Source organism: Chaetura pelagica, unplaced genomic scaffold, assembly GCF_000747805.2.
Source record: "Chaetura pelagica isolate M959 unplaced genomic scaffold, ChaPel_1.0 scaffold585, whole genome shotgun sequence".
NCBI classification, from domain to species: domain Eukaryota; kingdom Metazoa; phylum Chordata; class Aves; order Apodiformes; family Apodidae; genus Chaetura; species Chaetura pelagica.
Window position 1 is genome coordinate 133,814 of NW_009953404.1, and position 23,548 is coordinate 157,361.

At 41.5% G+C, this 23,548-nt stretch overlaps 2 protein-coding genes across 3 annotated transcripts in view; one reads left to right on the plus strand and one right to left on the minus strand.

Moving 5' to 3' along the window:
* The window catches only part of IFT81 (intraflagellar transport 81), a 38,606-nt gene extending 28,436 nt beyond the window's left edge, over positions 1 to 10,170 (minus strand). For both annotated transcript variants that reach the window (XM_009998402.1, XM_009998401.1), the window contains exons 1-7: positions 9,838 to 10,170; positions 8,960 to 9,063; positions 8,230 to 8,410; positions 5,249 to 5,338; positions 4,130 to 4,195; positions 3,701 to 3,811; positions 2,376 to 2,460 (exon numbers count right to left, since the gene is read on the minus strand). In XM_009998402.1, the coding sequence (XP_009996704.1) occupies positions 2,376 to 2,460; positions 3,701 to 3,811; positions 4,130 to 4,195; positions 5,249 to 5,338; positions 8,230 to 8,410; positions 8,960 to 9,063; positions 9,838 to 9,981 (781 nt within the window). In that variant the 5' untranslated portion in view covers positions 9,982 to 10,170. The remainder of the gene's footprint in view (positions 1 to 2,375; positions 2,461 to 3,700; positions 3,812 to 4,129; positions 4,196 to 5,248; positions 5,339 to 8,229; positions 8,411 to 8,959; positions 9,064 to 9,837) is intronic.
* The window catches only part of P2RX4 (purinergic receptor P2X, ligand-gated ion channel, 4), a 20,443-nt gene continuing 6,877 nt past the window's right edge, over positions 9,983 to 23,548 (plus strand). Inside the window, exons 1-2 of the mRNA XM_009998435.1 lie at positions 9,983 to 10,117; positions 10,565 to 10,755. Coding sequence (XP_009996737.1) covers positions 9,983 to 10,117; positions 10,565 to 10,755 — 326 coding nt within the window. The remainder of the gene's footprint in view (positions 10,118 to 10,564; positions 10,756 to 23,548) is intronic.

Below are 23,548 nucleotides of genomic sequence, written 5' to 3' on the forward strand. Positions count from 1 at the left end.
CATGCAGCCATAAGACAAACCAAAAAGTTTCTATTCATTAACAACAATTTCTATAATTTTGTCTTGCTTTGGAATGAAAAACATGAAGTATTAAAAATGGAATAATATTTTAAAGGAAAGAATCTAATTTCCAGTAAAAAAAAAAAAACAAAAAACACACCTACCAACCAGCCCTAGAACTGTCAGCACACAAGCTACCCTGATAGGAGTAGGCAGCTGAGACACCACACTGTGCCAAAGGGAATTTTTAAAATAAAATAAATGGTACTAACTGTAGACCAACAAAGCTTTTAAAATAAATTGAATCCTACTCACTGCCCTGTGGTCACCTAATTTCAATTATTTAAAACACAGTTGGCATTCTGCAATTGCTACTCCAGGCAGTGTCTTTGTAACTACTGTGAGGGAAAGCAATTACAAAGCTCAGGCCTGAACTCTTTGTTTGGGTAAAATTTCAGCACAAGTTTTCTTAAGCAATGACTCCCAAGTTTCTCTTCAGAACATCTAAACACTTCTTTTTTCCTGCAAGCAGAACTCAAGATAAGGAAATGAAATATGTTAACTTTATTTTCATCTCCATGATTAAATGACATATTTACTGCCTTTTTATTGTGTTGCCTTTGCTTCTGTGAACTGAACCCATCAAGTTTCCATTGGCCTTAAAAAAAACCCAGGAACTCAAATAGAAATGTTGACACAGCTTTGCTGTATAAACTGTCTGATAGCTACTGCAAAAATGGAACAGTTATAAAATCCACTGCAGGTTCCTCTAAGTAAAGAAGAGAATTCAGATGCCCTTTTAGTTCCACTGGTGGTTCAGTGGCTGATGAGGATCGTAAGCAAATGGAAGTAAAATTATGAAGTAATAACAATGCAACATGGTGGTGACTGAAAAAATTTCTCCAACTCAAAACAGCAGACAAAGCAGGTCAGTGATGCCACTGGAATATTAAATGCACTTGAAAGAACAGGACAGTGACTGACTTTGGTAAGTCTAAATCAATAAATAGTCAGATTCTGTAATTTGGGAAGCAGTTTAGACATAAAATCATAAAATCTGTGACATTATTTTTTTACCACAGCAACTCAATAAAACTGGAAAAGCCCTGTGAAAAGGACAGTCTCACAACCCCTCACACTACTTCCCATGCAGTAAATGGGCCCTGTAAATCAAGGCCACTGTCTGCAGGAACAGCACATGCAGCCTCTGCTGTCCTGGGAGCTGTTACTGGTAACCACAGACAAACTGCCAGCTGGGAGGGGGTTCAGTGATTTGCCATAGATCATCTACATGTGAAACACTCAACCCTCAACTGACTCTCAAGTTTGTTATCAAATTGTCAGGTTAATCCTTGGTACACTTCTTCAAAGTGATTAAATCCTCAGAAATCCAAAGGCTGTGATCTTGCAGCCTCTGAACACAGGTTTGCATTTATCCAGTAACTGCAATTCCTTCCCACTTGCTGTTTTTATAAACGATCATGGAGAATTAACTTACTCCACAAGTAGTGGAATTTATTTTGCTGAGGTTATTTGCAGACTGAGCTATCACTGAAAATGAGAAGAAGCAATCTCGCTGCTATTAACAGAATACAACACATAACTCCATCACCTAGAATTGTATATTGAGAACAAAGTATTTTCACATGGGAACAAATATATCCAAATATAAAATATTAATATATAAATATAGTATTAAATATATAGATATATCTAGTATATATGCTTATAATCACATATAACTGTGTGTGTTTATATATAATCCATCATCTTAAAAAAGCTTAATTAGGGAGTAATTTTATTTTTAGTACCATAAAAAACTACAACACAAAACTGCACTACAATAAGAGGCAGGCCTTATAAGATTTTGAAACAAAAAAGTAACTAGAAAAACAAGTCTACACTGAATAAAACATAGTATTCAATGTATTTGTACATTCATTGAGAAAATGTTTAAGCAGCAGCATTTCACCAATTACAAACCCCAAAAGACATGAAGCCTTACAACATCAGAAGCTGGTCTTGCCTGAGAAGTTTCTACTTTTTCCAACCCTTTGTGGTTCCAACTTTTTTTTCCTTGTAGAATGTTAGGGTTAGTCTTAGGTATGTCATGATTTTTTTTTAAAGTGGACCTCAAAAATACAGCTGGTATCATTTTCCCTTGTGATTGTCTCCCTGGGTTTTTGCAGCAAGGCAGATTCAGGCTCAGGGTCTCCTGCAGCATGTGCCTTTACAACACAAGTTACTGCTTTTGTTAGACTCTCTTAAGTTCCTATATGCTTTCTGGCACTGCCATGTTACTGACAGCCATCCAGTTTTGATCTCCTTTCCAACAGAAAGCTGTAAACCTCCAGCCTTTATAGATAACTACTTACTTTCAGGTTTTGAATCCACTACTGCATGATGCATTTCTTTCAGCTGGAACCGTGCTCTTTGCAGTCTCTGCTCTGCATGGAACAACTTTTGAAAGAGAAATGGACACTCAAACACTCATTCCTTTGAAATGCTTATTCAAACAACTAAAACAAAAAAGTATCAAAAAGAATCCCAAAGATAAAAAATGGCAGCTCTAAGCATCTGGTGATTATCAGTTTCACAAAGTACCAAAACAAATTTTCAACAACTGGGCTGGGTTTACTTGATATTCTCTAGTGTTAATTAAGGAAAGTCATCTTGTACTCCAAAGTGACTTATTCTCTATGGCAGAAATTCATTAAGGAATTTTCAAACAAAAATATGATTGGCTTGGACCTTACAACACACAAAAAAGAGACAGCAAGAATCAGGATTGCAGCAGGTAACTACCCTGATACTGCAGTTCTTCAATGCAGCTGAGTTGTCACAGCAACCCACTGTCCAACTGAGAGCACACTGGAAAGCTTGTTGCCAACCAACAGCCAGTTGATGAGCAGTTCTGTGATGTAGAGAGATGTGTACTAAGAGCTGGAATTGGCTGGATTCCACATTTGTCTTACTTGTGAGCCCACTCAGGCTTGAGCAAAGACCCAACACCTTGAAAGCCTGCTGATTCCCATTGTTTCCACACCCTCATACAGACTGTAACATAGTCTGGGGGGGTTTCACCTTTTAAGAGTGTTTACGTTCATATTACTGAATTTGGTGAGATGATACAACAATATAGCACTGGATTTTATGATCTTGTTTTGACAACACAGCTCAGGAACAAGACTCACCCTTATATCCACATGTTAACAGCTTACAGTGCTTCCTAGGACATCATCTTTCTCACACTTGGGGACTAAAATCCCAAGGCTGCTCCTAAATACATATTCCCCCCACCCAGTGAAAAACTGAGGTACTTGCTGTGTTACTGAGCACCTCAAATTGTAGTGCAGATACAGAGATACAGATCAAACTAAGGAAGCATTTGCTCACTATCATAAATACAAATTCTCTCTGGGTGCTACACCAGTAAGTCATGGAACATTTCCTGGGCCTGCTAAATGATGTCATTTGTAGCTGAGGCAGCCAAGTACTTTGAATGAGGTGATCTTGACTTGCAGGGTCAAGCCTCTTCCTTTAAAATGTACATAAATATTTCAATTTTAAATGGGATTTAATTTTCTGATGTTGGAAGAAACTCTGTACTGCTGTTCTTGATGTAGCTTTTTTAACATATGACTTGCAAAAAAAAAGTCAATATCTAGTTATTTTAGTAGGTATGCTTTTAAGTCAGTACCTGATTTTTTTGTTCTTGTTTCTGTTGAGCCAAAGATTCTTCTCTCTCTCTTTCTAGGCGAAGCTGTCTTGCTATTTCAAGCATTTGTTGATGATTTTGTACTGTCTCCACCTACAGCAAGTGGATAAATAGTGCATGTTACTGTCAGATAGTTGAGAAATGCATTAAAGAGATCGTATGTCTTACAAGCCCACTTAGCACTTCCTTTCCATACATGTTACTACTCAGAAATGACAGCAAAGTACTGGACTCAAGATTCTTAAAAGCTCTGGACAAACGCCTGGGGAGATTCCCTGTAGGTCAATTAGTTATTTGATTCCTTCCTAGACATGCTGTGTGTTTATCTTAATCCTTGTTTGCATTCCAAAATCAGAGTTGCAAGCCAAGGCTTATGACACTGAAATGTAACAGTGTTACTTCTCTCATTACCCGCTTCTTGAGACGCTCTGTTCTTTTGATGAGTTGATCTTTCTCCTCTTCCATTGCACTGATGTCCTAAAAAGCAGAAGAAAAATAAATAAATCTTAATTTATTTACAATATAGTATGGACCAGACTAAATTCTGTTCAAATTAATAAGAAAATCAGAGTTCTTCTCTGACTACACTGATGTGGTTATAATTTTATTGATCTATGATCAGAACATCCAGGATTTCAATCTCTCTCTTCTCTCTCACTTCCCCCACAGCTCCTACTCTCTTTAGGCTAAAATTCCTTCATCTGCATCCTTGACTATTAGTGTGAATATTTCAAATCAAAGCAAGTGATTTTCTCTTAAACTAAAAACAAACAGAAACAACCAAGCAAAAATCAACATGAATTCAACAGCTGATGAAGTCAAACAAATGCTCTTAATGTTACCATCATTACTCAGTTCCTGGCAGACAGTTTTGCATGAAGTTGCCCTCAGGTGATGTTTGCTGTCACTTTCTGTATTCAAATTGTGTTGAAAATAAACACTTCCTAGTGCTAAAACATGCATCTGATTATTATTTTCCTGTAAGCCTATCTTACAACAGCAGGACTCCACAGATTTGAGAGAAAGGGAAATAAATTCTCCAAATTTAGGCCCTATCTCAACATTTGCTTAATTTGTCCATATGTCTTCCTGGAGAGCCAGACCCACACTTAAATACTTTGCTGAAACAGGGCAAATGCCTCTGCTTAACACCTCAGCCACACAGGATCATCTTTTTGGTTGACATAAGCTCTTCATTCATTCAGCACCCTCTGAAATGATTACCCTGGTCCAGGAAAGCAAAAGGCATGGTATCAGTTTGGAGGAAAGAGAGTTCTAATATTTGAAAACCATTTGAGAATCTTGGCAGCCTCATTTTCCAATCTGCTTCAGAAAGCTCAGTCCCAGGCACGAGCAAGGGCTTTCTCATCTATTTGCCAACAAAGAACAGCTCCAAAAAGGCAGTTGCAGTGTCTACCAGCTCTGACCTCTACACCTTAGGCACTGCTATGAGTCCATGAAACCAAAAATAGAACTGCCATTAAAAAAAAATCTAAGCAAAAGTGATGCAATTTTGTTAGATTTTTTTACCCTTCTTATTTCTGCAGTAGATAAACCAGATGTTTTGAGCTGCTCACACTCCTTATGTAGGTTTTTGAAGGCTTCCATCATTTCTTCATACTATAAAATGAAATAAAAATCATGCAGAATGAGCTGTGTCTAAGAATTTTCAGATCAACATGTTGCTTTACTACTAAGACAGTAAATACAGAAATATGGGGAGAACAAGAATTAAAAGAATTTTTTCCATCACAAAAGCTTGTCAGCTTATAAAGAAAAATATGAAAAATCAGTGAATTTTCTTCCCTTTGAAAGTAACCCAGGAGCTTCACAATTTCTTTAGTATTTTCACATCTTTCCATATAATACAAAGTGTATTTTCAAAGCAGGAAGAGAAGATGTTCCCTGAAAGAGACAATGCTATTTAACAAATTATTCTTTCTTACTATAAATCTGTGCATATCACATCTGTAAATTTATCAGCCCAAAAAAGAAAGAGTTTGATCTAACAACCTGCTTGATGGAAGCAATGGGGCATGAATTTACGGAGCACTGAGCTTCAATCTAGCAAAGAGCTCCAAGACCACACCTGACTTCATGTGTGAAAACCAGGTTTGAGCCATTGCATAATCATGGATAATTTAGAGATTGATAGAAGTAGTTTGGTAGTTAGAAAGAAGTAGACAGCGTGCTACTTCCACACCAGTACATTGCCCACCAGTAATCTTAAACTGAGAGGCAGTGTGAAAGTTTGTGTGGGTAGAGAAATAACAGAGGACAGAAAGAGTTTAGAAATATGGATAGGAAATAAATTTAGATTGGACTTGGAGAAATGCAAGCTGAGATATAAGGAAAAATAATCTCCACAGAAACAGCCATTCAATAAGCTGGGAAAATCTAAAAAGAGACTATCAGGTCATTTTTTTTACTTCCTGGAAAGTGGAATTGATACGAATGTTGAGCACAAAATGGCAAGGCAAAGGCCAGGTTAAACACAGGCAGCACATCCCTGAGCGGTGAAGCAGCAATTCCATCTATAAAACCTTGGGGAACCAGCATCTAGAAAGCTCTGTTCATTTCTGGTTGTTTCAAGATCAGACATACACTGACAAGCTGGAATGAATTAAAAAAACACAATAAAATGGCTACTGAGAAGAAGAGAAAAAAATAAAGAAAGAGCTTGATTAAATGGCAAATAGAAGTATGATTAGGCATGTGCACACAGGACAATGGAGACCAAGTTACAAACAGGCAGGAATAAATAGCCAACTGGCCTGCATTTTATCACTTATTCATTAGAGAAGTACTTGAACAAATAATGAAATAGCAGGTAGTCTCTGAGCAACTGTATTTCTGATTGCTATATCCAACAGCTTTCCTTTGTGTGGAGTCTCTACCTCTTTCAAAAGGGAAGTTTAGTGAGTCTTTTCCTTATTGGGACACAAAGACTAATGGTAAGACTCCAACACAGGCACAGCACAGTCACCCAGATCATAAGGAAGAGAAGGTTTCTTGCTTTCAGCAAATAAAAGCTGCGGCCTCCTCATCTGCACCCAAAATGAGTGACACACTCAAATGACCAAAGAACACCCAGGTTCCTGCACTGGAAAGAAACATTCCTTGGACCTGGGGACAACTCACTGAGGACTGGACAACTACATTTATGCCTGAGGTTTCTTAGCTTTTATACATAGTGCAGCCAATCTGAACTCCAAATTCCAACACAGCTGGGAAGGTGGCAAGTTCCCTGAGTATCTTGTTCAATTAATTTACAAATGGGCATTTGAGTTTGATTCTACACACCCATAAAACTTGACCATGTTCTAAGATCACCAAACTCGCATGTTTGAAATATTTCTCATAAAATACACTATTGCAAGCCTATCTAAACACTTTGGGCTAAATTCTTTAATTCATTAGTGTCTAAATATTTGCATGGCAATGCTAAATTACATCAGGGCACTCTATTACCCCAGCTTCTGTTTTGAATTAATCAGCAGGGCATTAGTTTAATAAGACAGTTATATTAGTGTAATCCCAAAAAGGATAATATCTTACGTAATGGAAATAACAGAGTTGGATATTTATACATATTAAGGCTGTGACATACTGAAAAAAATATACAAGCTGCATTCCTTTCTCTCTGCTACTTCTGCTTAGCTATTCCAAGTTATAAATCAAATACTGTTAGTGGTAACATAAGAAAAGGAAGACTTAATCAAGCTTTACTCAGACTATGCAGGTTTGCTGGAGCACAGTTAATAAATCAATTTACCTGCTATAAACATTCAAAAACACTGAGATTTTTCAAGTCACTATACATAAAAGCATGGAAAGCTGGATAAAAATTAGGTAAATATGTACCTCAGATAATACAGATCTAAAACTCTAACTTTGGTTCACTTAAAGTTTTACATTTCAAACCCACCCACTCTATCTAAAATCAACAGTTAATGTTCACAAAAGAAGTGGGAACATAATGAGTAGGAATGTCAGCCCAGAAAAAAGGATTTTTTTACTTATTCACAAAAAAAATAAATGGTTGAAGCAGAAAAGGGATAAGACTAATGCAAATATTAGGTGCTAAATACTGTACAATCATTTGACAATTAGAAGACAATGGCTTCTGGTCATAACATTTTGCAGACCAGTTTGAAGTGGTAATGTATAAAGTTAAAAATAACCATGTTGTAGTTCATAGGGTTTAAAGTTAAGAAATAAAAACCTGTCCTGGCCAAAATGGCTCTAACAATTTTTTAGGACCCAGTACCTAATGGACTCATAACCTCTTAATTCAGTGTTACCTCTTATTATACAATTTCAGGGTTATTGGAAGAAAGATGGTCAAGACACAATTTTAATTACCAATCTTGGCTCATCCTCAACTCCAACACACTCTTACCCTGACTTACTTGAACAGGTATTTCCACAGTAACTCCTCAATTCATTTCTCCCTCCTCCTATTGGCACTTCAATTATTATAAAATGTTGGCATTCATGACAAATGGTACCTGTTTGTTGTTGTCAGCCACAGTATCATCCTGTAGGAATTCTGCTGGAACTTCCAGCTTTACTAAGAAACGTGCCAGATAAGCTCTTTTCTTGAGTTCATTGGTCCTCTGAAGAAGCCAGTGTAAGAGAGGATGGATTACAGGTTTGCTTCCAGTAATTAACCCCTGGCGAAATGCACTCCTGTATGAAAACAACAAAAATACCAATAAATCTCCAACTAAAGAACACTGGCTTGGAACAAACAGTTTGCAGTATTTTGACATTCCACTTGCCTCATGATGTTCCTAGCGCAGCTAGAACATTCATGATGCCCGGCTGATATTTATGAACACGATTCTACCTCGAGATGGACAAAACACTTATCTTTCAGGAATAAAAGCAATGTGGGAAGAGTGCGGGTTTTCCGGGTGATAACTTGGAGCAGGAAGGTGCAATCCAACCTTGGTCTGGAAGGGGCTGACCCTGCCAGTCGTGCGGCACCCTCTCCTGGTTCACTCTGCAATAGCAGCTGCTGCTGCTGCGGGGTCCGAGGGCAGCTCAACCCGCAGGAGAGTTTTGGGGACATCCCCTACCCCAGAGTCTGTAAGGCCCGGGGGACGAGCTGTCTCCAAGGCGTTACACACACCCACTGGGACAGTCGAGGTCAAAAATATGCACAGCTACTGAATTAAGGGCCGTAGAAGCTGTGACGTATGTTTTAGTGTGATTTGTAGACAAAAAGATACTTACACGTCTGATACACTCCCTGGAGGTTTGTATTTGAGGATACCAAGAAGGCTCAACATTCTTTTAGCTGTTTGTTCTGGCAGCTCCTCTCTAATATCAACAGCATGCTAAATAGTAAAGAAAAAGATAATAATTATCCCCTGTTTGTCCAGGTCATGTTAACTAACTAGCAACATGAATTCACTTTATCCATTTACGACATGTCAATGAAGTGAGATGTTCCATATAGAACATCCTTTTTTATCACTAAACTTCAATTATCTTCTAATGGATTTTTCTCCAACATGTATTCAGGTAAATTTATCCCAGGTATACAGTTTCTTAGCTCATGGGACCTCATCTGTGCAGACAAACTGATTACTTCCACCACAGAAACCAGATATGCAAGCACACCAAGGCACATGTATCTGGATCCAAGTGTATGAATGATCCCTCCTAATCTTACACTATTGGTAGTCTCAAAGGAGAAGGATTCAATATTTATTATAACAGGTAAGTCAAGAGGTTCGGGCTCTTGATCAGCTCCTGCCCTGTGCCCACGTGCAAGACACATCCTGACCTTTGACTTAAAGAACTCAGTGGTTGTCAGTAAGAAGCAAGTTAAGAGCTGTATCCCAAGGAAAAATATCCAGTCACCAGGGACCCAGTATCCCTGGCCCTAGAAACATTTGCTGGTCTGTACACACAGATGTATAGACAGAAAGGATTCTTGCCAGGGACGTTCATTTCCAGGAAGATTCATACAAGCTGTTTTTGTAATCCAAGCATGCCATAAGATTATACAGAGCCAGACCTAAATAAAAGCATGTTTTTTTTGTGTTGAGCCCATTTAGGATGTTTGTAACTATGCAGGTCTAAGCACCTCTGATTTTCTTCCTTACCTTTGGGTCAATCTCCCCCAGAACATCACTGAGCAGCTGCAACAGCTGCACTGACTCTAAGGAGTCAAACGTGATTAAATTGTAGTTCTTCCTGAAGGGCTCCTGATTGAGCTTCTCAACAATGAACTGGATTTGATCACTCATAATGGTGTCCTGGAAAAACCTCTGCAGAGAAGACAGAAGAGATGTCGGGAGGCCTCGGAGAGAAGAGGGAGCTGGGAGCTGCCGGGAGGGCGGGCGAAGGCACCACCTGAGCGAGGCCCAGGGCGGCCCGGAGGCGGTAAGTGGGCACTGGGCTCGGCGGGGCCCAGCCCGGCCGCCCCCTCAGCCCCGGGGTCGCCCCGTGGTTTACGAAGGGAAGGTCCGACCCCTCACGGGACCTGCCCACCGGGAGAGGCCCCCGGGCCCGCGCCCCACGGGCCTGAGGTGACCGAGCGGCCTCGTCCTTCGCCCCCCGCGCGCGCCTCCCTCCCTCCCGGTCACCCTGGTAACGGTTGCCAGGCTAAGGCGGTGACGTCACTTCCGATGCCAACTCGCGCGACCAGAGCGGGCCGGGGCGCGGGGGCGACCGCGCATGCGCAGAGCGGGGCGGGCGGGCTCGGGTGGGTCTCCCGGCGGGTGCCCAGGGCAGCTCTCCTAGCCCTTCCCGCCGCGCTTCGCCGAGCTCTGGGAAAGCTCAGCCTCCCCATCCCGAATTGGGCAGGAAACGGGATTTTTTTACCCCCAGCTCCTGCCAGGAGGGCAGCTGGTGGTGCCAGAGCAGCAGGCCCTGTCCCCCGCCGTGCTGCGAGGCGGGGCAGCGCCCTCGCGGGGCTTCTTCGCAGCTCAAGTGCTCTTGATGCGAGGAGAGGCAGAAATAGGTGTGAGATTCACCCTTTATACTTTGCGTTCCTTAAGACGGAGGCTGTTGTCGCATGTGTGGGAGATGAACTAACAGATTGGTGCATTTACCCAATTAAGGCAGCTTTAGACAGCATAAAGAGATGTCAGGTGTGGCTGGTGTAACTACCAGGTGAGTAGTTACTTCATTTCCTTGACATGGAAAAGCGCACAGAGGATTGTTGTGGGGCAGGGATGGGAGGCCTGTGAAAAAAAAGGAATGGCAGTCCCGTGCCCAGGCTTTGCCCAGATAGCAAACTGATGTCCTCAGGGATGAGCCTCAGTTATCAGTGTGCCTCGAAGTAGCAGTAAATACGTAGTGCTAGCTCTGCTAAATCTGAAACAAGGAGAGGAACTTCAAAAACACCAAACAGACAAAACTACACTATATATTAAAATTGTTTACCAACCAGGTAACTCTTCATCTGCAAGATTTTAGTTACCAGTCCTCAAAAACCCGTGGTTAGACCTTGAATAGGTAGATTTTGGAGCCTCTGCTATTGCAATTAGCTTCTTGGATAGTCTCAGGATCCCATGTGATTCCACAGATGATGGATTAAAATACGCAGTGAGTCATATTTAAATTGGTGCCAATTGAAATGCACAGGTTGTAAATCACTGCAGAATTTGACTCAGTAAATAGCAATTATAAATGTAATATTTTGCAATTCTAAGCACTGCGCCCATCTTGGGTAGCTCCTTTTTGCTTTCTGAGGAACAGAAAATGCTTCATCAAGAATAATTTTGGTCTTCACAGGAAGCCTGAAAAGTGACACTGGCTTTTAACTGGCTAAACTAAGTTACAGAGGGGATGGATGGGTTGCTTGTGATTGTGTATGAAAGCTGTGGTAGAGCCAGGAACATAATCCAAGTCTCCTGACTGCTGGATTTGAACTTTAAAACCAGATCATGTTTCCTTTGTGCTTTCAGTCCATACACTGACCTTTAGGAATTGTATTTACCTACAAGTTCCCAGAAGAGATTTACTTTCACTTGACGTGCTTTTCTGGTATCGGTTACACTTCTCTTCTGATGAGTATTTTGCGTGTAGAGAACACAAAGAGCAAATGGAAATGGTATTTCCTGCGGAGGAGTGAGGGGCCAGGTCTGCTCCCTGTAGGCAGCACTCATAGGTAACACGGAGTGGTGGATGTGGGTCCATCACTTTGTGCTAGAGAAACACTTTCAGTAAATACTGTTGCACATCTTTTCTTCAGACCTTGGTGCAGAGGAGAGTGCAATTGTGTCCAAAGTGCTGAGGATGGAGAGGGATCTGCTGCTCTGAGGTTCTCCTTTACATCAGACTATTTCAGCCCCTACACCTTCCAAGAAGCAGAGCACCATTCTCCGCACGTCTCTGTAACATTAAAGAGGTAACAGATAAAGGAGAAGGATGTCTGACAAATTCAGAGAATGACAAGATAAGAAGGAGAAAAAAAGATGGTGAAATGGTTTCACTTTGTCATGGTGGAAAGCCATGAAGTCTGGTTGTTCTGACTCTTGGGGAAGGAGACCTCCATGGACTGGTCTGCACCTCTGAATCACAACAGACATAAAAGAGACAATATCTTTCAGTGCAGCCTTAGGTAAACACTACAGGAAGCAACTGAGATGCTTGTTTGATGTTTAACTTGTCTTAAGTGCTCTTAGTTGAGGTGATGTGGTGTCTGGATCAGGTCTTACAGAGTTGAAGGCAAGTGTTCATATATGTGGTATAATCCTGGGGCATTTTCCAAATTTCCAAATTAGTTTGCATGGAGAGTGATTCAGGGTTTCAAGCAAAGTTCCTTAATGACATGAGAGTTATACCAGCCTATAGTTCCATCCAGTTTTTTGAATGGGGCTAAAGTTTTCTATTACTTGGGAAAAGCTTGTGGAAGCTGCTTATTGGAAAGGCATCATGCAGAGGAAACGTGCAGAAGAAAGAGGATGAAGCCTGCAAATGAACTGTCCAGAGCTCTTTAGGTCTGCAGGCACAGTTTGGTTACTCACTCCTGACTTTCTCCTCCCTTCATAGCTACTGCAGTGTGGATGGCTGCCTTGCAGGACTCAGAGAGTTCAGCCACAGCAGCCAGCAAATCATAGTGAAACGAAACCTGAGCAAATCAAAATCCTGCTCCATGGGCAAGGAGAGATCACCTTATATGGGAACATCATGGGCAAGAAGACGAATACATCCAGCTGAGCTGCTGAGGTCAGACCCCAAACAGATGGAAGACGTTAATATGAAAACGAGCATTTAAAAAGAGAATACAACACTTACTTCTACTTAACTTATACAATCTGAGCCTTCCTGTTTCTCTTTTTATTATAAATATTGTGTTGTCTTATGTACGCATAAGGCTGACTGTGTTTTATTCCGTATCAGTTTCTTTGTGGCTGTTCTAGCACCTGAATGCTTCCAGGGTCTGTTTCTGGTTCCCACTTGCAGCTTTTTTAGTTGTTGTTATTATGTAGCAGGAGTTTGCTTGCTGAAAGTGTCACTAGGACCAGCCAGAGCAGTATGGTCTGTGGTCAGCAAAGCCTGAGCAGTGATCCCTGATGTCTCAGAAGATTAAGCCTGTTTGTGCAGAGTGTAACTTGTTCCTCTGTGCTGAAGCATTTAAGATGATGCTGACAGCCAAGAAGCTTGTCTGATACTGTTGTTTTGTCATGACTGCAGCCATAGGTAGCATCCCAGGTGATTTAAAATACTAAAAGATTGGAAGAAAAACATTCGATCTCTGGTTTTTAGATTTTATATCTTTCGTGCCTTTATGTGGGTCTTCCATTGCAAAAGGGAGGAGCCTGGTCCTTTTGATCCGGGTCTAGTGGATTCTCATCCAAGCTTCTTGTCTTTCAGACTTGGGGTCTGAGATTTACAGATCCCGCCTTGACAGCTCTGCATCTCTGACCATCTCTTGCTTGTGCATGGTTCTGTGGAGCAGGAGAGGGCTGCAGCCAAAGTATGTGCCTTGTATTGGCTCTGCACAGAGAGGTAGTGACTTTGTCACTCCCTTTCGTTCCCATGACCTGAGTGGGTACTGGGAAGTCAGTCCCAGAAGAAGGTCAGCATGACACTGGCTTCCATCCATTTAGACTTATCTCTACAGTTGTCCCAGCATTACTTCGGAGTGGCAAAGTCTAGAAGTCCCGAGGAAAGACAGTGCCATCAACAGAAGGTGACAAGACCAGTGCTGAGCTGTCAGTTCTGGAGCCCCAGGGTGGAATTTGCTCCTTTTTCTGTAACCAAATCAAAGGACAAGGCTCTTCATTGATCTGATGTTGGTCCATTCTTGGAAGATTGACATGGTTGTGGGAACTTTGTGGTGGGAGTGTGCCGTAGGATGTTACCTAGCAAGGTGGGGTTGCTTGTACACAGTTAGCTAAGCTTCCTCTAAAAAAACCTTGTAGTTTCATTTCTTGCCATGCTGTCTGGTTTTGTTTCTTGTCTGAAAAATCCAAAATAACTCCACTGAAGTAATCTCAGAGTTACACCAGTGTTTTGGAGATTAGAGTCTGCTCTGTAGAGTCTCCTGTTGAGGGTCAGATGAAATGGCAAGTCACCCTTGCAGCAGATTTCAAGAACAATAAGATGTTTTAGGAATATACAATAATTGGTTGCCTCTAAAGGGCAGATTTTCCTCTTTGTTGCCAAACTGGGGCTGTTCTCAGTGATAAGTGTTGGCTGAACAAAGTCTGCTGAAGTTCATGAAGTTGGTCTCATTCTTCTGGGAGGGCAGCCAGCCAGGACATTGAGCACACTGATCCCAATCTCACAAAGACTCAAGTCTGCAGGAAATTAAAGTTGCTTTATTAAGGTACTCTACCCACCTACTGCTGCTCAGAGCTGGGTTCCCACTGCCAGTTTCCAGTAACATGGTTACCCCAAAGCCCTGTTCTCCAGAAGCAGAAGGCTGAAATGCTATTATAACAGATGATACAAATAAAGGAACACTGATCAGTTGCTTTGCATTTCTGTTATTCAGATATTATTTTATCCCCCTCCAGAACAGTCTGTGGTTAAACTGAAGTGGTGTTAGCTCTTGTGGCTTGTTTTTCAAAGCAAAAGTTTTATGTTGCTTTTATGTAGTTGGAAAGTATCTTCTGACCATAGCATAGTTTTCAAAGTTTACAGTGTTTTTTTGAGCTAGAGGAGCTAGATGGCTTTCCTGTCAGCTTAAAAACAGAGGTGTCCCTCCTTTTATTAACACATCCAATTCAGTAGAAAGTGGTAACATTAGACAATGTTTTTTGAAGCATGAGGCATAGAAATAGTCACTTTGGAAAGTTAAGGAACGAGTATTTTAAGCTCTCTTAAAAAAAAACCCAAAACAACCAAAAAACCAACAGGGAGGGCACTAGGGTTTGTGACATAAGAAGTTAAAGTCTAGGTACACAGCAACACAGCATGGGCAAAAGTTTTTTGATTCCATCAAGCCCTGTTGCTCTTAATTGATGTTTCACAACTGGCATCTGAAGGGCCAGGATGTCACCTCATGTTGTCTGTATCTTTTAGAATGGGAAAACAGAAATTCTCTTCTTGCATTTATCAATCCATTTCTGACACAGCCAGAAGTTGTGAAGGTGAAAGCAAGGCAGACTTTGGTCCAACTGATGACATGTCTCACACAAAAGGTCTCAATTACTTGAAAATGTCCGTCAAACTTCTGTCTTGCAGTGTATTTTGTCCAAGAACAATACAAAGAAGCTGACCTATTTTATTCTTATGGGCTTATTTGTCCTTTCTGTTTTATCTGAGCAGTTGTACAGTCATCACTTCCAGACTCTGTCAGGAGATGGGTGAAGTTAACAGCTCAGTTGGATCACACAAATGACAGGATCTGGGATGCAGGAGAACACCAATGTAGGTGAGTCTTAACTCATGTGAGTCCAGTATTCAACTTCCATTGATACATTTGGTTGCTTTCCTCACATGCCTCTATCCTACCATTCAGTGTGGTTACTTTTCATTGCAGACAGCCAAGTCTTCCCTTTCTCCCTTAATATCAGGGAGTCACTCCCACTGGAGTGACTGCAGGATCTATGTGATGGGTCTGTAATGCTCCTATGATGGTCAAGTTGTTTTCAGAGTAAGCCAGGGACTTGTGTTCCTTACTGGGGACCACTTGTCCAGAAGGCATCATGCTGTTCTCATCAGCTGTGTGAGCTCTAAAGTTAAAAGTTCTAACTGAAACAGTTGGTATCTCCATTTATCCCAAGCCTCAGATGTGTAACTTCACATAAAACTGTGAAGGAAATTACTTCACCCTCAGCCCAAACAATGCCAAGCACTGTTGACCCAAGCAAACAGCTAAACAGGGATTGATGAGGTGTGGCAGGACCATGGTTTGGGGAGTTCTTCCTACAGCTTCCTCCTATAGAAAGCTGCCACAATCTGAAATGTCAAGCTCCCTATCTCACATTTGAGGAGGAATCCACTGATGTGTTCAGACTGTCTCTCATTGGCAAAACACTCTTGTCTTTGCTGAGCAAGAGCTTGTTTCTCTAAGGAATTCAAACAGTACAGTGTGTGAATTATAAATGCAACTTTTAAAACCTGTGAGGTCAGGCCTAGGGCCCTGTGGAATCCATGGAAAAAAACCCAGAGTGAGTGAAATACTTGCATTTTTTTATGTCAAAGGGATTTACTTTGACAGTCATGACATTTTAGGATAATCCCTTTCCCTGGTTACATATAGATCTTGTGTGTAAACCAGCTATTGCCTTTCTAGCTACACTGTTACCAGTCATTATAATTTTTAAATAACTGATAAAAACAATCTGTCCTGCTGGTATGATTCTGCAGTGAAGTCACAGCCTCCACTTTGTATCATCATGCAGCTGCCATAGAAACCATTTTAGATGTCACAGGCTCATCTTGAATTCCCTAGAGGCATTTGGCTCATTAATTCAAATGTCAAGGAAAATGTATCAACGTAAGATAGTTTTAATCAGTGACAGAAATAAAAAGTTGCCTAACTTGGAGTTTTCTTCTGCAAGGCTCAGGGCTCTGTGGTGTGGAAGTTTGTTGGGAGTTCATTTATAACAGTGAGGTTGGTTCCACCTCCCAGAATAACTAGGGTAGATTGGCTGTCTGTATCCTGTGCTGCAGGCCAGTGTTTAGGGGTCCACATCAGGCTGAAGAACAGTCTCTCCATCCTCTCTAGATAGATGATGAAAACCTCAATGCTGGCAAACTGTAATAGTGAGCTGAATAAAACTCTAGGAAACAGGGTCCATGGAACAATGCTGCTGTGAGCTAGAGAGAAGGATGGAGGGGCCTCACAGCCATCTTTTTTTGTCCTTCATGACTGCACAGTGTTCCAAGATGAAAATATGCTGTTTCTATTCTGTATCAGCCAAAGCATGAAAAAAAAAAAGTAAAATATTTTATTTCAGCTGAAATTATGGAAATTACACTCTAAAAGAGCCAATAAAAATCAATTTTAGCTCCTCTCAAACAGCTTTGAAATATATGTATAAGAAACTAGGTCATTTATCACTTTCACTAACTCATTGCTTTTAAAAGATACAAGTGTGATTCTAAATACATTTCCCATCTTTTCCCTAATTCATGGTTTTCTGCAGAGACTGAGCCAGGTCCATCTCCCCCAGGGCCCACAGTGCCTCCTACAGCTCCTTCTGCTGAGGTTTTCCAGCTCTTTAAAGGAATTTTCATTCCCTTCTCTTGTGGACAGGGTTGTGATCTGAAAAAGGCTTTGTACAACAGGAAGGCTGTAATTGTTCATACAGCATCCGGGAAAGATAGGCACGAGCTTCCTGAGTTAATGAAATCCTAGGGTTTTGATAAAGTTTCAGGGACTGCCAGTCATTTCTAAATGTCACACTGTGTAGGCTCACTGCTGCCTATGTTGCATGAGGGAATTTTGCTTTTAATTACATCTCACAGTTGACACATTCTGTCTTGTTTCCTAAACCTTCCTTCTAAAGTGCCAGCAGTCAATCACTACCAAGGACCAAAAAGAATGGATGAGAGGTTTGATCCAAACCTCTGATGTATAAAATTCCTTTATGAGTTCCATTGGCAAGGAAAAAAATAAGGAATAATTAAAAAGCAAAGCTCAGTGTTTATTTTCTACCAGAACGATACATAAGCCCAAGGTCAGAGCCCAGGAAGCTTTGCCATCTGATTGAGATACTGAGGTAGCAATCTTGGGCTTTGGTTACACCCATGATTGTCTTTATTGTCCAAATTCCTTTGAAAGGTAAGTTTCTGTACTGGGGGCCTCCTTTTCCTTCCTGTCAGTTATGGCAGGAGCTGAACAAAGCCACTGCATGTTGGCAAGAAGATTCTTCTATTTTTGCTTGCTCATTTCTTCCTGGGGCAGGGCACAGTTGTCAGACTAGCTGGCTGAAGGATGGGTGTTTACAACATCTTTTTCAGAAGAGCTTTGGATCGGGCTCCAGATGCTTCCCAGTGGATGAACTCTGGATAGTGTCACATTATAGGTTCATTAATGTTTAATTCTTCAAAGATAAACACACTTTAATTATGTCTTGACTGTTACATACTGAAACTCATCAGTGACTTTAGTCTAGGTGGCATCCACAAATGTTCATTTGGTTTGCAATCAAGTCTTATTGATTGACTTGGTTCAGAAGACACTTGGTTCATAAGAAGTCCCTCATGTCCTGCATGTCATCTACAGATCTCTGATGCAGAGGCGTCACTCAAAATGCAATGATAGGAAAAATATTGCCTGCTTAGAAGCACTGTCCTGTGCATGGATGACTGCTCTGAAGGGTTTCCCCCTTGGAATGGCTGTCTTGATGGAAAGTAAAATATTCCTGGCTTGGTCTTAAAATAGAACAGTGCCAATATTCCAATATGCTGGACAATCAGTGCTAAAAATTGTATCTCTTACTTTCCTGTAGCCCTGGCAAGTCCTGGAGTGTAGCAGAGGTTATCTCACACAGGCTAGGCCAAGGTTACCCAGCTGACAACATGTGGGGAAATGCCTTCTTTCCTGCCATGTTAGCTTCAGAGAAATCCCTCTTTGGAGGAAGGGTCAGGCTGCAGCCTGCTTTCCATTGTGGTTGTGTATTTAGTGACACCACTGCAGGGGAAGTTCTTAAACTGGTATCTGCTGGAAAGGCAGGACAACTTTTGGTGATGTGATGGACACAAGAGACATCCTCTGGGATCGAGCATGGAGCTCATTCTTAACTCTTACTGGCCATGGAGCTCTGGTGTGAATGACCACTTGTCTGTGGGGACCAGCCATGACACTGATAACTCATGGTGCAGAAATCATCAGCTGTCAAATGGTGTAGTGTCTTCCTAATGTTCTATAGCAGGATTTATGAGGAGTCTTGAGATCCTGTTTCAGCTGGATGTAGAGATTCCAGTTAGATTTGACCCACACAAACAAGGAAAATAGAGAACAATTTATACCCAGAAAACCATCAATATCTTTCTCAATCCCCTGAGCCACCTAATTCCACACATTTCAATCTGTTATTCTTAGCAACATATTCCTCCTACTGACAGTTTTCCAGGTAATAGTAAAGTAGCATAATAGTAATTGATGTATTTAAATAAAAGTTCATTAATTTAATGTTGCTTTTTTAGGCCTGCTGTTCTGAGGAGTTCTGAAGGCTTCACTGTGCTAAGAAAGAACAACATTCACTTCCCAAAATTTAATTACACCATGTGAGTACAAACATTCCTCAATGCTTTCTGAAGAGTGAGTAGTTGTGCTCTGAAAAAAAGTTTATATAAACTGGCACCTTTTTTACTCAGAAAGGCTGTGCAGTTAGGACTGTATCTGCCTGAGTGACAAATACCAAGCTTCTGTAATTCTTTAGCCCTATTAATCCTTGAGGAACCAAGAGAAATAAGAAGACCTTGGGAACAGAGAAGATTTTATTTCTGCATTTTAAGGCCTAGAAATTTCTAACAAGTATTCTGGGAGTTAACACAGGGAATGGTTTAGGCAGATTCCACCATTTGGTAGTTGAGGCCTGAAACTACCTAAACTTGTGAGTTTCCTAGGGCAATTAACACAAATAAAACAACCAAGTGTTTTTCTTCCATCTGATATATTCCACAATTCACTGAATTGATTCCAAGGCAAACCAGAGCTTTTGGTTCTGTGTGCATTTAGCAGATGTATGAGAAGTTTTGACAAAAAACTTTAATGTGACTCCAGTTCTAAATAGTTCCACAAAGCATTTATCAAATGCTTATCAGCATGTTTAAAACAAAAGTTGTCCCTCAAATTTAGGTAAAAACTCTTGTGTAACAACACACTTTCTTTGACTTATGGCATGATTATTATTACTTGGAGGGTTTTCTTGTATTTGTGATGGTTACATGAGTGCCATAAGTGTCTAGGAGCTGGCAGCATGTTCCAAAGCTGCATTGAGCTGGAGCTGGGCAAACAAAGAGCAAAAAGGTGTTTGTTTCCTCTGACCTGGCAACCACAGACAGGAGATGGGGAGATCACAAGGAAAAAGCAAGACAGTTCTGTGAAGCCAAGGCCAGCAACCTTTCTGTTGACTACTTTTCTGTAGGCAAAGCACTTTCTGAGAAAGTTTTTGGAAGACAGTAGAGTCATTTTGACGCTGTTTAGTGTCAGATTAACAGCTGGGGTCAAAATGCCAAAAATGGGTTTGCCTAAAGTTTATCTCTTAAGCATCAAAATACCAGTCTGTAGCAAGATTATTTTGCTGTAGTTCTGCTGCTGGGACTGAACGTGGGCTGCTGGGAGAGCAAGTGTGATGCCAGGCCACATCCTGCTGGCCTGGCTCTTTGTCTGCTAATCAAGGGATTTATTGGCAAAGAAATGTCATTCTCTGATGTCTCAAAAATTAAAAAAAAAAAAGGAGCTGAGAAGTCCAGTGCAGCAATTCAAAAAGCAAAGACAGTGAAATTTGAAGAGCAGTTAATAGATTGAGCAGAGTACTATTTAAAACAAGCATTGGCAAAGAACATGCACAGACTCTGCCATGATGCTGAGCTTGTGTACATCAACTTGTATAAACAGAGCTGCTGATTTCAGTAGAACTACCCAAGTGAGGAAGGGGGGGGGAGCTAGATATGATTCTACAATTAATATCTTTCAAGAAAACTTTTGTTTACGTCAGTGACATGTCATAGGAATGTCAAATATTTTCATATGAAAGATCCACCCAGCCCCATGTCCTAACAAAGATCAATAGCAAGAGGCAATTTTGGAAAGAGCTTGAGAAGCAGGGCATGTACAGAATGCTGCTTGTCCTGCAGTCTAGCTGTCCTGCAAGTCAGGAAAGCTCCTTTGGGCATTCTTATAACCTCTGCATGGAGCTCTGTTGATTTCATCTCAGTTCCAAGGGGAATTCTGTGCTAGACTTAAATGGAAACAAGCTTTAGTCTTCCAAAAGAAGAGGACTACTTGAGGTGCAAGGGAGCAAACTTGAGCCAGTGATGAAGAAAGCTCTTAACAGGTCAGCTCTGAGCACAAAGCTGTTACGAAGGAGAAGAATTCTATGCCATCAAGAGCAGAGTGGAATAACCTATAACCTGAGGGACAGAGAAAGCCTCTGATCCTGGAAAGAGTTATGAAAACTTTCAAACAGAACCTAACTGACCTGCAGACTTGAGAGGCTGAGAGCTGGCCAGTCAAACATGTCTTGGCCACAGACTGTGGAACCCTTCAGCCCAGGAAAAGGGCATTTCATGTCTGTGCAAGCAAGAAGAAAGCAGAACACATTACAATGTGTTTTTCTGAGTGACTCACTGCCTTCAGAGAATACAAATCAGATCGTGGTGAATGGGAAGCAAACGCTCGCATGATCTAGGGAGCTGTGATTAGAAGCACTCTGAAAGTCTGCCAAAGTTAGCTTGCAGTAGGATGTGCAGGAGAAAGGGGAATGAAGTAAAAGCTTGCCCTGGTTTGTTAGCATCAAGATGGCAAAGCAGAACAGCAGAGACTGAACCCAAAGAGAAAAGAAAGAAGGAAAATGTGTTTTTCTTTAGATGTCTCTGTCATCTGAATGAGTGCCTGGAGACACCAGAAAGCAGAGGGCTGAGCTGATGGCATTTACACCAGTCATACCCTCTTCAACAGTTTACTCTTTGGTACTTGAACAGGCAACCAACTGTAAAACAAATTTGACTAGCAATGAGAGGGTGATCTGTGAGTATCTGCCCCTCCTGGAAAATGACCTTCTGTCCCTTTGGCTAAGCAAATTCCTGTTCAAATTATTTATCTAAATGAAGGAGAACAGGACTTAGAGATCACTCAACTAAACTAGTTAAGAACAAACAGTAAAGCACTTGATGTCCTGACAGCATGTCTGAGGCAGAAGACATATGGATGCTATCAGTTGGATATTGGTATTATTGTGTATGTTAGTATGTCTTTCAGTTTCATGTAGTGATTTTGTCTGTACGGCCAGCTTTCACTGTCAGATATTAAAAGGCCTCTTTGTTCCATGCTGTCTGACTGCTTATTGATCTATAAGTTGATGTGAGCTGTGCATCAGGGGTGTCCTGTTCTTGATAGAATAAGAAACTCTAAGAAGGCCCACACAATTCTTGCTGCTCTCTGCTGATGAAGACTGGAAACTGGCTGGTATCCAGTGTGCTGAAGTGTGCTCAGGAGCTCAGAGTTTGTCTTTGGTAACATGATATTAAAGCCTTCAGAGCATGGGAGCTCTTGCCATTGCAAGCTCCTCACATATCCCTGCTGGGGTTTTCTATCTGCTTTACCTGGGATTAAACCCCCACCCCCTCACTATTTCTGATTAGATTCTAAGGAGCTAAAACTGGATTCCTATTGTCTGCTTCCAGCAAATGGGTCCTGTGACCAAGGGATGTGTTTTCTAGAGTCAGCTCAGAGTTGCTGCTTTCCTGTGGTGGGGATGTGCCAGCGGGCGGGCGTTGGTGTCAGAACAACTTGTGAGGTGTCGATTCCATTTCACTCGGGTGGGTGTTGGCAACACAGAAAGACAACCCTCCTCCAGATCTGCTGATCCATCATCATTATCCCTATTGTGCTGTGTCAAACGAAGAACCCAATGGTGAGGATTGCTGTTGTAAGTTCTCTCTGAAGTTGCATGAAGCAGCAAATGCTGTTTTCCTCTCAAGGTGATGTTGGGAATGGTTGTTGCAGAGCCACCCTGTGAAGTTCTGTGGTGCTGGCAGTCCATGAGAACCATGATAATGAAGAATCTGGACTGATGTGCACCAGTGAGTCCAACAAGAACCATGATAATGGAGAATACAAGCTGGGGCAATGTCTCAGACAAGGGTCCTCTTCCCTAGACTGCTGAAAGGTGCTACCATGGCAGATGCCAGCCAACACAGAAGTACCATGAGCAGCTCTGCTGCCAGAGGAAGAAAAGAGCTTCATCTCTTTCTAATGATTTACTTGCTATTGTGAAGGTTATGGTGATGCAAGCACTGTGTTGGACAGCTCAGCATCAGATGGAAGGTGCATGAATTAGATGGTGCAGATACCTGCTTTTATAGCAGGGATTAATTCTGCAAGAGGATAAATGAAGGATTTGCTCATTGTGGATGGGAAGGTGACAGTCTTAGCTATGCTTCTGCTATTTTTTGCAGGCAGTTGCTCTCTCCTTGCCCTGAACTGGCTACAAGTTATGTCTTGGTGGTAGGATGGCCCTTGCCTGAGATCCAGCTTCTCTGTGAGACTTCCCAGACCCTGCACAGGGCTGACAGCAGCAGACTTCCAATCTTACTCATGGGTGGCCAGCGTGGAGGCGAAAAACCCTCCATAAACTTGCAAGCAGTGAGCAGCACGGCAAAAAAAAATATTCCCAGATTGAGCAACTCGGGTGAGAGCATCCTCCTCGGGATGACCCCCTGCCTGCACCTCCCGCC